The following is a 13,566-nucleotide window of genomic DNA, read 5'->3' as shown; positions in this document are numbered from 1 at the left end:
ACTTTGTGGCTGATTAAGAGATATGGAGTACTTTGCGGAACTATGACGCTTTTTAACAAGCACTTGGTACTCTCTGGAACCTTGCGGCTGATTCACCCCAAGTGCCACAAATCCACTAAACGACCACTAAACGGCTTCTAAACGACTCAAGCACTCTACCTAAACGGAATATAGAAAGACTTCGTTTAGCAGACGGCAAACGACTCATGCATTCTAAAAATAGCAAAAAAAGCTGGTGGCGCCATCTGTTTGTGGGATACCCAACCAGTGGAGCTTCATCGCTTGGAGGAGAGCTTTCTCATTTCCTCTGTACTGTTGTATGGTTTCGCATTGAAGTTATGCATCGCTAGAACTAGAACGGCGATACGATTGTTTAAATACTAAACTCCAATGGAAACCACCAGCACTGAAGCAAGTGAGATTTGAGTAATGGTCGTTGGTGTTGATACCCGCGTATCTGACCACACGACCATTCATAGAGATTTTTGCTCTGAAAGTTAGAAGGCTATATTAGGTCATGATAAGATGAAACTTGTCGAAACACATTGCAAGAAAAGGATAGCAATATAATAATCAGTTTTAATACGCCATCTATTGATCAAACCAATGAAGCTGTGGAGCTTTCATTTTTTCTATGGATATTCAATTTTCCAGTCGTTTAAGCTTAATCTGTGGCGCTTGGGACCTGATGTGTATGGTTCACGATGGAACTTTAAGGCTTGTTAAGAAGGTGTACCGAACTTCGTGGAACTTTATAGCTTTTTAATGCATGAAATCGGTACGAGGTGGCTCTTGTCAAAGTGTCAAAGGACTGGTGCCGTCAAATATCTAATTGCTGCTGCACAAATTAGATAAGTTAAATGAAGAAGGGAATATTAAATGAAATGATTATGAATGTTTAGTAAACTATGTGAAAGTATGTGAAACTCAAGACCTTTTAGAGTTTTAAAATAAACCTGCACATAAAAAACACAAAACGTGTATAAACTTCTCTGATGACGCCTTGCTTGAAAATAAAATGCAAAGAAAAATAATCCCTGGCACCGTGGCACACGGAAGCTGCTTAGGCGCTATTTAGAAGGACCACCTGGAACTTTGATGCTGTTTATCTACTGCAAAAGGCGAATTCAAGCAGCGATCTTTTGCATGCCAAAATTAGCTGCTTAAGCAATTTTGGCTATTTGGGGTGTATCTCGGGGACCGCCTGTATTAGTTTTCTTTAAACGAATGAAGCAAACAGTGCTCTATTAACGATAACCAAAACAGCTGTAGTTCAAACAAACATATTCAATTAAGCAATTTTTTTAAACATAACAATGCAGTTTCATTACTATCAATAAATTCAATACTCGCCTGATGCGCAAAAATTACAAACACATTTATGGGCTCGGTCCCCAACAAAAGCGTATGTTGAATAATAACCGTACAGTTTAACCGTTTCTATAGCCATTTCGTTAAAACGGTTACTTGGGTCGAAATGTCAATTTAGTAAATGCTGTTTTCAAGTCCAACGGGTTTCCTTGTTTTGTTTGATATTTTTAAAGTCGCTAGTTTGTGCTGAAAAATGACTTCATGTAAATATTCCGAGCAGCTCGCTAATATGAAGCGACTAAAAGAAAAAATGAAGGCATTGTACCATGGTAAGAAGTCGTCCGTATTTAAAAAATGTTGCACTATTTAGTTAAGTTATTTTGGGTTGACTTTTCCTTCTACAGAAACAGTGGAACAGGAGCCGACAGATTCGCACTGGGACACCGTTTACTGTAACATTAATAACGTGATGGAGCAACTCAAAATACACAACCTGAAAGCACAGCAACATCAAAGCACTGACCCATGGTCCGAAAAGGATATGGTTAATTTAAACAAAATACTTGCACTTACTTACGCTTGTATCAAGGATTGCGGTAACATCAAGCAACATGATGGCTACGACTGTACAAGCAAAGATGGTAACTCAGCAGTCGTTCCTGGATTTGGAGAGCAAATGGTCAAAATGAAACAACAAATTGATTTGATTTCATTCGAAATAACTAAACTGAAAGCGGTCAAGGACGCTCTCGACAACATTTACTCGAACTATAATGTGGAAATGGCTGTTTCATCAAATGAGCAAGATAACGAAGAAGAATGTGATGAGGCAGTGGACGATGTTTTCATCTAATCCTTGCGCAATGATATGAGTAACATGTAAATATTAAAGGTTCTCATTGTAAAACAATTAATTTTATTCGTGTTATGGTGATCCTACTTAAAGATAAGGAACATCGATCAATGTACCTTTTACCCAGATTTAATTATTGCATATATTTAACTCCCTCAATTTATGTTCCTTCTTTCGGTTGTAGCCATTGTGTGTTGTTGATAAAGCCGTGGTCGAATGAAGTGTTTTCTGTCATCTTCACACCACCAAGGTAAATATAGTGCCCAAATAATCGATTTGAATGGTGCAATATGTACAGTCTGCTCCCGAAATACGCGATTTATGCGTTCCCGTGGCATCCGCGTAACCGTCCAAATAGACATACAGCAACAACGTCGCGCGCGAAAAAAAGTAGCTCAATTTTGCAAACAGAGCTACTCGGCTCGCGGGACATTTTTGCTTCATCCGAAGTAATCGAATTATCTACTTTGTTTACAAGCCAGATTAATGCTACACGCAAAACATAGATTTGAACACATTTTAACCTATTTTTGTGTGTTTTCAAATAAAAAACAATTTGGTTGGTGAGTCAAATGAGCTACTTTGATCTACACCGAGTGAAACTTTGAGCTATTTTTTGTCGCGCGCGACGTTGTCGCTCTATGTTTATTTGGACGGTAATAGGCTTATTAGACGATGGAATTCTCGTTTGGTATTTTTTGTCAAACTCTGACATTGGCACAAAAAAACTGTCGTATTACACAAGTCATGAGAATACTTCTGTCAGTTTTCACATTTTTCAACCATTGTTTTTAATTTCTTGAGCTTAACACAAGCAATTAAGAAATGTTTATCATTCACATTGTTTTTATCAAAGACCAACTATAAATTCAAATATTCTTTTCGACTTTGACAGAAAAATCCTCTCCAGAGCAAATTGGAAATGAGTACAGTCTGTTCCCGAGTTACGCGCTTTGTGCGTTCCCGAGATCCGCGTAATTCTAATATTAGCGTATGTCGAATTTCGCGGTTTTCGGCCAAAATACAATTTGTTACTCGGTATTTTTTATTCAATTTAATACCTTTATACACTTTATCATTTGTGCGATATGATTTGCGAAAACATTCTGATGTTTTTGGCTTTTAAGTGGTACAGGCGGTCCCCGAGATACACGGTACCTCTTATACGCGGATTCGGAGATACGCGGTTTTCCAAATCTGACAGTTCTTTGAGCAAATTGTACTGATTTGACACATCCATTGTGAAATACCAAATAATTTCCGTATTGATCGAATGTTAAATACCATTTCAAAAGGTTTAAAACTGTGCAATTCATTAGAAACATATCAAATAATTAATTTGGTGGCTAAAACCACCCCCTACTTGCAAAATTGCACGAAAATTAGTGATATTTTGGCTGGAAATCACAAGATTCGACTTACGCGGAAATTCGAGATACGCGGTATTTTGCGGCCGATTTTGGTCCCCATTAACCGTGTATCTCGGGGACCGCCTGTATAAATGTATTAGCAAATATGCAATTTATACTGCATTGGACAATTCTTGAAACAAATTGTACTGATTTGACATTTGATGTGTCTAATTAAGAAATCTACGTATCTGCGAATCCGTGTAATGTCGCGATGTTGTCGCTATATGTCTATTTGAACGGTTATGTCGGGAACCACCTGTATATCGCGCGACAAAAATTAGCTTCAAATTAGCAATTTAGCTAAAAGAGATATAGCTTCATCCGAAACCGTCAAATTATCCAGTTTGTTTACAGATAAATGCCCAACTCAAAAAATTTTGACCACATTTGACTTTTTATTTCCTAAAAAAAGTAGGTTGACTGGGTGAAATAAGCTATTTTAATCTACGCGGTGTGAATTTTATCAACGCAATTCATAGAAAACCAACGTGAGACGTTGTCGCTGTACGTCTTTAATAATGAGGCAATCCGAATTTATTGAGCCATTATAACTTCTGTCAAACGCGCTTTGACTTACCGATTCCAATTCTATCGATCAAAGCTAATAGCACTTATAATGTTTCTCGGAACCGCCTGTCGGTATTAACACGAATATACCGACCGCCGGATAAAAAGTACCTTTATAAACAGTGTTCAATTGTATTTAACATACATTGGAGCGCCGTTTATCCGGGTACCTTTTATCCGGCTTTCCGTTTATCCGTGCTGTTGAGAAATGACAGTTCAATACAAAAGTGACATTGGGTTATGAGGAGGGTATTTGAAAAAGCGGTCATAAGAGCACATTGTCATAACAAAAAACACTGTAATTCATGGCAAATTTTAAAAATTCTCTTTCGAAAAACATGAAGTTAATAAAAACTGGGTTATTTTTATCAAAAATAAGAAAAAATTTCAAAAAATAGCCAGGAATTGGTGATAAAATATATCATTTGACTCATTATCCGTGTTATTCGCTTATCCGGGCCAAGTCTAGTCCCGAGAAGCCCGGATAAACGGCGCTCCACTGTACTTGGGGTGAACTGGGGATGCCAGCGCCACCGTTTGACAGGTCGTGTGCGTGAAACTTCATAGAGAAAAAATAGAAGTAGAAGACAAAATATGCAACAAAAGTTTTTTTTTATATTGACTTTTTAGAAAACCTCATCGTTTCCAGATGTCGCCACTGCGGCGCCGCCAGTCCCATTGTAGAAGCGCTCGGAGGTTTACCTGAAAACAGTTGTTTGCAATCGCGTTTCCAATCGCACCCAATGTGTGAATCGCATTTGAAACTCGCCTAATGTAAAAGCGGCATAATGGCTTAACTGACAGTAGGTTCGGTACAAAATTTGATATTTGGGAAATTTGCGTTCCGTCTCGCACTCTGCCGCGGTGGCCAACAATTTCTAGAGCAAGTGTTACCGAGAGAAAAACTACAAGAAGGTTTTCCTGTTTTGATATTTTTTAAGCTGACTACAACATCTGTGCTACGTGTGGTGTGCTCCTGCACCATTGCTTTGCCGCGGTACTAGGACACGCTTACGCTGATTTACGCTGGAGATTATCGTTTTCGATGTTCGGAGTGAAAATAGAAAAGAGAAACGGCCAATGTCACCCAATCGTTTGAGGTGGCACAAGTGTAGCGCACCTCCCAATCCATGAAAGGGGAAAACACAGTGCTTTTAACCTCTAGTGTAATGACCAGATCAGATTTCTTTTATCGTAAGGACGCATAAAGCTCGCATTCCGCTACACCGTGGGTGACACATTCCTTTGCGTAACCCTTCGGCCACATTGCCATTTGGCTGGCCCCAAACGAAACCCCATCGCTTCCGACAGAAGTACCACCGATTCGAGACTGCTCGCTCCAACCGTCGTGCCTCCCCGCTGATTGTTGCTCCTCCGCTCCTTCAACGGAGAAGAGTGTTCTATCAGGAAGCCAAAAAAAAGGAATACACCGATACCGAAAATGACATCATCGGCGGAACTAGAAACCTTGCGGTCCGAAATCGAGCGTCTAACGCGAGAGCTGGATCAGGTGAGCAGCGAAAATATTCAATCTGCCAAATACGGTCTAGGATTGTTGGAGGAAAAGCAGAACTTGCAAGTGAAATGCGAAGAACTGGAGTCGCTGTACGAGAACACCAAACATGAGCTCGACATTACACAAGAGGTAAGTTCAACATGTTTGCATAAGTAACACGTATTTGCTTGAGAGCAGTGCTAATATCAACGCAAAACGCGTAAATTTTCTCTAAGAAGGAATTAGTAGCGTCAGGTGCAACTAATACATAGTGCGTGAAGAGCTTATAACTACGCCAACCGCTCTGCACAATTACAACAATCTAATGATTCACCGCACATTTTGGTCTCATTTCGTTTTATTTCATTTCACCTCGTATGGCAGAAGCGAAATGGGTGAAATTTTCCTTCGTGTTTTCGGTTACGCACCGGGGTAGTAGGGCGATGGAGGCAGCCGCCGAGCTGTGGGTGATTGCTTTCTGTTGTTGTTGTTACTTCCAGCGCTAACTACGATTTCATTTGAAATGCAATCGAAATCAGAAACGGCCAATTGGTGCAGCTCCACGCCTTTTTTGAAGACTGTTTTTTTGTCTGGATGGGAAAATGGCTGTTTTCGTCATCGAATAATTGCACCGTTTTTACCTTCACGTGTGACATAGATGAGCATTGATGGTACTTATCTATTTATTCTTTCTTTTCTCGAACTAACGAGACCCATCGACCGAATCCTCACGTGCATGGCGGTTCTTGAATTGCTTTCCAATTAGGCGGTAAGTGCTTCTTGGATTCTGCTCCAGAGCTATTGATCAACTTCATTACTGCATTGGGAATAGAGTTGTGCAAATAATTGTTTCCATTTCCTCCACACCACTTTCCACACTCTTCCGTGGGTCATCTTCGCGCTTCAGCACACATCGGCTGTCGTCGGCTCCGGAGGCTCTCAATACCTACGAATTTTCCCTGCAAGAAAGTCGATAACGTATCCGGCCGATATTACCGGATACCTGCCGTTGGAAAAATCATAGCAAACCATGGCGAAAACGAAATAACGCGTGAAACATGTGCAACATGAGAGTGTGTTGTGGTTGAATAGATTTTCGCCACTTGTTGTTTTACCTCTTGGCTATTTTCTTTAATTTTCTCTTACACGCCAATAGATTTTGAGATAAAGCTTCGCGTGTGCACCGGTGTGCTTGGTTGTCGATACCACCCGGTACTTCTTGTGCAATACATGCTCTTAACGGCAGGTCTAGGAAACGACCGAGTGGTTTATTTTGAAGGTCAATTATGCGTTATGATACGATTACCATAAATACTATCATAAACATAATTTGTTTACATAATTTCACGTGTTTTCGGATATCGTATCGATAGAAGAAGAATGCATTTGACACAATGGGCATCTTATTCATTCTAGGTACCATGAGGTGCAATATTTAAAAAAAAACTCTTTTGTGTGCGCTGCTGGTGTATCTGTACCTGCGCTTTATGCATGCATAAATTGTAATAAATATAATAACATTAATGATTGTTTTTTAGGCTTTACAAAAATTTCAAAAAACCCAACAAGTCACCACCAAATCGGGCATCGAGCAAGAAGATGCATTGCTCAACGAGTCGGCCGCGATGGAAACATCCCTCAACATGCAGATTGTGGAGCTGGAAAATGAAACCAAACAGCTACGCCACGAACTAGATCGTGTGACAAGTGAACGTGATCGCATGCTGCAGGAAAATGCCGAAATCGGGCGCGACAAGTCCGGTACGGAAGCAGAACGGGCACGGCTTAAAGCTGAGCTGAAGGATATGAAATATCGCGAAGCTCGCATGCTGGCCGATTACTCGGAGCTAGAGGAGGAAAACATTTCCCTCCAAAAGCAGGTGTCCAGTTTGCGAAGCTCCCAGGTACGTGTTGACATCCAACAGCAAATGAGTATAGGAAATCATTAGGGGTACACAACATGTTCGATGTTGTTTCTTCGTAGGTGGAATTCGAAGGCGCTAAGCACGAAATCCGGAGGCTGACAGAGGAAATCGAGCTGCTGAATTCACAGGTGGAGGAGTTGGCTAGTCTTAAGAAAATTGCTGAGAAACAAATGGAAGATGCCTTGACTGCACTACAAGTGAGTATCATTTAGTTTCACAATTTAAACAATCATATGTCAGGGTATTTAAAACTATTGTCTTTGCGTTTCAACATTGTTCAGGTTGAAAGAGAGAATAAATACGCTTTGAAGAAAGAGCTTGATACACATATCAACCGTGAATCAATGTACAATATTAGTAATCTGGCATATAGTATACGTAGTATGGAAGAGAATGCCCTGAACAGCAGCGATTGCGAAGAGGAAATTCCAGCACTGAGGTAAGTTATATTTTGCATGAGTGGCAGTGGCATAGTATGAGATATAATACCTTTAATTATGGATATACAGAGACTCCACCCTGAAAAGATTGGAAGCAACCCTTGAAGCAGAAACTGCGGACCTGAAATCACCCGATGGCACAAAGGGCGATCTATTCTCGGAGATTCATCTGAATGAGCTTAAAAAACTCGAAAAGCAGCTGGAAACAATGGAAACTGAAAAGTTATGCCTGACCGCAAATCTTCGTGATGCCCAGCAGAATCTTGACAAAAGCCAAAACGACTTGCAAAACTTTATGGCTAAGCTGATGTTACTGGCAGCACACGTTGATGCGCTTCATACGCTCAAGAAACAAATTCAAATTGAGGAAAATATAACCGGTAAGTTGGGAAAGTAAGGTGACGACATTGCTCAAGTCGCATTTTTGTGAAATCTTCTATCGTACGCTTGCATTGTTTGTAGTATCTACAGCAAAGGACAAGGATGTGAATGATAAATTGAATGAAGCTATCATGCAATACTCGAGCTGGTTCACCTTAAGCTCGAAGGAAATAGATACTCTCAAAGCTGACCTGGCTGAATTGCAGAAGGGCTTGAACTGTTCTGACGCAATGACTGTACTGCGCAATGAAATAACAAATCTCAAGAACAAGGTAGTGTGCTTACTATATTAACTGTCCGTTTATCCGTGCTCTAAATTAATTCATTCAACAACTTAAATACTTTGTTTCTGTTTCGTAGCTGTTGTCTGTTGAACAGAAATCATTGGATTTGCATAGTGACATCCAGGTACTTACGACACTCTCACAAACAGCGGGCCAGAGCTTGAACACGACGCGAACTAATTTAGTTGCACTAAGCGACGACCTGGCCCAGTTGTACCACCTGGTGTGCACGGTAAATGGTGAAACTCCAAATCGTGTACTGTTGGACCACAAGAACGACGACTTAAGGTATGTTGAATGTCAATCATTTTAAAGCGTATCCTATTTTAGCCATATTGTTGTTATGTGCCTGTTTTGTTTTTCCATATTTAGCTTCGAGAACGATTCCTTAACGGCAATTCAATCACAGCTGAAATCCGACATTCTTACATCCAAGCCTCATGTTTTTGAGGACCTGCAAGCACTCAGCGATGCTGTCGAGATTCGCAAGTACGTTGACACTGTGAGCGATCAAATTCGGTACCTCAAGACAGCCGTCGAACATACGATCGAGCTGAACAAGGATAAGGTGGTGACCGATTCCTCCGCTACATCCTCGGGCGATGTAAAGGAGGCAAAGGAAGAAATAGCAGATCTGCACGAACAAATCATCAAATTGCGCAGCTTGCTGTCGACGAAACGCGAGCAGATCGCAACGCTGCGCACCGTGCTCAAGTCGAATAAGAACACCGCCGAGGTGGCGCTGACAAATCTTAAATCCAAGTACGAAAACGAAAAGTTGGTCGTCAGCGATACGATGTCAAAGTTGCGAAACGAGCTGCGCATCTTGAAGGAAGATGCGGCCACATTTTCAAGTAAGTTGGAGCAAAATCAAACTCGATGCAAACGGCGTCAAACCCCATTCTTCTACCGTTGTTTATTCCTGTTTTTTTACCAGGTCTCCGCGCTATGTTTGCGGCTCGCTGCGAGGAGTATGTCACTCAGGTTGACGAACTCACGCATCAGCTTGCGGCGGCTGAGGAGGAGAAGAAAACGCTTAATCAGCTACTTCGATTGGCTGTGCAGCAGAAACTAGGACTGACGCAAAAGCTCGAGGAGCTTGAGATGGACCGGTAAACATTAGCGTCTGTTTCTAGTTAGTGCATAGTGATGAAGTAATTATTTGTTCTCGTATTTATAGTGAAATGCGCCATGTGCGCCGGCCGGCAGCTTCGCAGCGCGGCGGTGGTGGAGGTGGCGGCAAGTCGGCCTTCTCTCGTGGGCAGCCGGCCCGGAACAGCCTTCAGAATCCGAACAGCAACAGCAATAGTAACAATCCGAACCAAGCTTTCTTCTAACATAAGGTGAGCGTACAGCGTAAAATTCTAGCGTTCCTTTACACACTTCTTAAGCTGTAAAGGGGGAAGCGCTAGAGGAAAGAGTTTGTAGTTTTAGTTAATACAAAGTGGCGGGACGAATAACAACCAAAAATTATCACCATCATATGTGAATCTTTCATCGATCTCCCGTGTGTTATTGAGTTGGTTGTGCATTGTTTTACGCTCTTTTTCTTTGCAAAAGATTAGAAAAACGGAGAGCTATGACTAGGTGGTCCGTCCCACCATTTAAATTGTATAATCAAATTCCCACATGGAACGTAACTGACCAGCAGTGAGCAACACTGTTTGAAAAAGAAAACCATATTTCCATCCATTAATGAAACGAACGAGAAATGAAAATAGTTGCAATTTATAAACTCGTTGTAAAACGTACTGATCAGCGTTTGGACGAATGTCGAAGCAAAAAAAAAACACACAGTATGTCCAGTTAGCCTGTGTGAAAGTCCGAAGAACACAAATGAACGCGCAAGAGATATATTTATTTTCACCGATAGTGGCAGCTACAATAGTGTTGAAGGAATTATTGTAACTAGATGACTAGCTGAACGAACGAACGTGGCAGCGGTTCACCGAAGAACACACAGACAGATGACTGATCGATAAAAGAACTCTGATGAAGGTATGGTTCGTTTATTACACTATCTATCGATTATTAGAAATTGATAACAACACAGTTTAGCAACTTAAAATGTTGAATGGTGTTGGTGGTTGTGGCTTGCATACCGAATGATTATGGTAACACAAATGTTGCTACCACATCTATTTCAAACAGGTATAGATAGAAATTATTTATGAATTCTCGAGCAAATACCAATACGGTTATGAGCCCGTTATCTAATAATTTACTGCGATGATGATGATAGTGCGAATGTGCTACAAACATAATGTTCTTTTCTGAAACAACGTTCTAATGTCACTTACAGTTCGTGACAAGAGAGACCTTTTTGTTTATCGGTTGTATTGATGGTATGGAAAAAAGCACACAAAATTTGGACCAACATTTTTATGGCAACTTTCCACACGTTCCTGATGACTAGAAGCATCAACGTATTTTACAACATATTTACTTGCCGATGCTGCCAGAAACATTTGCAATGAAAAGAAAAGCATCTACGACGTCATAAAACAGTCAGCTATTTGTCTTGCTATCGGAGTGCAATGTGATTTCATTGGCAATAAGAATGTTTCGTTGTATTGTCGGCACCGCTGCATCTTACATTGGTGGCTGTAGTAGAAGGATGATTAATAGTAAATTCCTAGAAGTAGGAATTAGCACACATCAGTAACTAGCAGTGCGCAACATTTTATAGTCTATTAGGACGTCTTCCCTTTGCGTTCCAAAGTCAGTACGAAACATGATTATCAGTAGTGTGTTAAACATTAGACAGCTCTAATGAGGGAAAAGTAATAGAAGAACAATATGTTCATTGGTTCATAGCAACTAACAATTATCTGTCCAAAATAGTGCAGGTTAGATTTTGAAATTTGTGATTTTTTTGTCAGTTAAGATACACGAAATATAGCACCAGACTCAAATCGAGCAAGTGAGGCAATATGTCAGCAGTGTCAAAAATAATGATAGCAAAACGAATGAATGAGAACACAATAGGAGTTTCGTCGATGTAATCCTACGAAAGCATGTCCTCATTGAAAAAAAATCTTCTAATCGTCCAAAATTTATTATTAGAATGTTATTATATCCTTTGATTAATCCATTTGCCAATATTTTTGAGAAGAAACAGGTTATGTGAATAATAAAGATATTATAGCATCAACTCTACATGGAAATTGAGAGTAGCTCTGGTATTGTTGTATCTGACTTGGGGGACAACAGAAACAGACCACACGCGCATCATGCGTCGTAAATCTGGTGCGAAATGATTTGTGCCGGCAGAAAGAACATCCAATTCGTATGATGTGGTACTGTAGAATCTCCTATTTAATGTAAAAGAAAACTATCATTTAGCATAACTTATACAAGTCTACCGAGCCATATATTTATTGTAAAAACATTTAAAATAAACAGAAAAAAACGTGGAATAGAAAAGCAAAATTTATTGCACGGAAAATTATTAAGATTAAGCGAAATGGCCAGTGATGAAAAGGAAAATGAATGAGTCAACAAATGTTACTTCAAAACCGACAGCAAAGATAGACATACAAGTCGACCATTTTCCCCCAAAAAACACTGAAGGATAAAAGAACAAAACACACTTACAAAATACGACACGACATAACAATATGAACTACGAAATTAATAATAATTAATCACCGTCCCTTTTTTGAAATGAGGTTTGAGCGGTAGGAGATAACTCGAAAGAGTGGTAATAATTAACTATACGATGGTACGAAGCCACGATAAAGCATTTTTGGTACTTACCCTAGTACATGGAGGCAAAGAATGCTACTCAATGCAGTAGCCAAATTGTTACAGGAATCCAGAAGCGTTAGCTTTTGGAAACTTCCGTTTGAATAATTTGTGAATTTTGTTATATCTCGTCTTTCTTTGCGATTATACGCTTTTTTGTGTTTAAAATTATTGTGTGTTAATCTTTATCACAAACAAAAAGTAAAAAGAGATTGCAACCTGTTAGAGAATAGTGATGTTTCTGATATTTGATATTTTTGTTGTAGGATCTTAGAGAATCGTAGTGAGTTAAAGACAAACAACATGCAAGCTATGCAATCTGCATGATTAAACATTTGTAGTATACTTTCGCAATACAGAAGAAATAGCGGCACTTGATTCCTTTTAACGTACATCAATGATGAAACAAGGTAACAAACGAAGATCTTAGATGCCGAACGGTGTAACACGGAAAATAGCAAAAGAAGATGGACATACTTAATGGTGTAGTCGTAAAATGAGTAACATCTTTCAATCCCGTTAAGTTGGATCATACATTTGTTTTACTATAGTGCTAGGCGGCCTGCAGAGTTCGGTCGGTTGTAGAGTGCGAATCCCTCCTTTCGTATCCGTAGACATAAGATATCCATGAACTAAAATCCGCATAACGGTAGTGTCCATTTGATTAGCAGTTTAGTAGGTGTAGCGATAATCGTAAGTTAATACCAGAAACAACAATCGTATTCCCTCCTAGCGTAGCGCAATTTCTACACGATACAATCCCCTTCCCCGTTGTTCATTACTTTAAAAACGTGCAATCAGAGTGAAAGGTTACTCTCGAATGTTGCAAAAAAACACTTATTGAAGGAAATGTAAGTGAGAGAGAGAGAAGCGAAGAGAGAGAGAGAGAGAAAGAAAGAGAGAGAGAGAGAGAGAGAGAGAGAGAGAAATTGTGGAAATTAAGAAGGCAGTAGAAATCCACACATGTCCATTTTGTGACTATTCTTTGACAAGTTTGGGTATTAATTGTGTTGGGTAAATAGCAATTATATTAAACTGGTAACCAGTGGTAAAAAATAGCATCATGTGTTTTATTCCACTTTCGTTTGATGAATTTTCATTATTATTTCAATTTAAAATGTATAAAATAATAACATTTTGCCAGTAGATGT

General features: G+C 39.8%; 3 protein-coding genes across 3 annotated transcripts in view; 2 read left to right on the top strand and 1 right to left on the bottom strand.

The window, feature by feature from the left end:
* The window catches only part of LOC120955427 (60S ribosomal protein L24), a 245,605-nt gene that overhangs the window by 111,443 nt on the left and 120,596 nt on the right, over positions 1–13,566 (bottom strand). The gene's annotated exons all lie outside the window — the stretch shown is intronic.
* On the top strand, positions 1,028–2,225 carry LOC120957383 (uncharacterized). The gene is made up of 2 exons (XM_040379573.2): positions 1,028–1,640; positions 1,716–2,225. Exons 1-2 carry the CDS (start codon positions 1,565–1,567, stop codon positions 2,162–2,164), a joined length of 525 nt encoding a protein of 174 aa, XP_040235507.2. The 5' UTR covers positions 1,028–1,564; the 3' UTR covers positions 2,165–2,225.
* On the top strand, positions 4,974–11,827 carry LOC120955643 (protein bicaudal D). The gene is made up of 10 exons (XM_040376693.2): positions 4,974–5,788; positions 7,177–7,542; positions 7,623–7,760; positions 7,845–8,002; positions 8,073–8,383; positions 8,466–8,656; positions 8,745–8,956; positions 9,041–9,522; positions 9,606–9,780; positions 9,849–11,827. Exons 1-10 carry the CDS (start codon positions 5,585–5,587, stop codon positions 10,003–10,005), a joined length of 2,394 nt encoding a protein of 797 aa, XP_040232627.1. The 5' UTR covers positions 4,974–5,584; the 3' UTR covers positions 10,006–11,827.

The sequence above is a fragment of the Anopheles coluzzii genome, chromosome 3 (assembly GCF_943734685.1).
Source record: "Anopheles coluzzii chromosome 3, AcolN3, whole genome shotgun sequence".
NCBI classification, from domain to species: domain Eukaryota; kingdom Metazoa; phylum Arthropoda; class Insecta; order Diptera; family Culicidae; genus Anopheles; species Anopheles coluzzii.
Note: the sequence above shows the minus strand (reverse complement) of the source record. Positions and strands in the feature narration are given on the sequence as shown.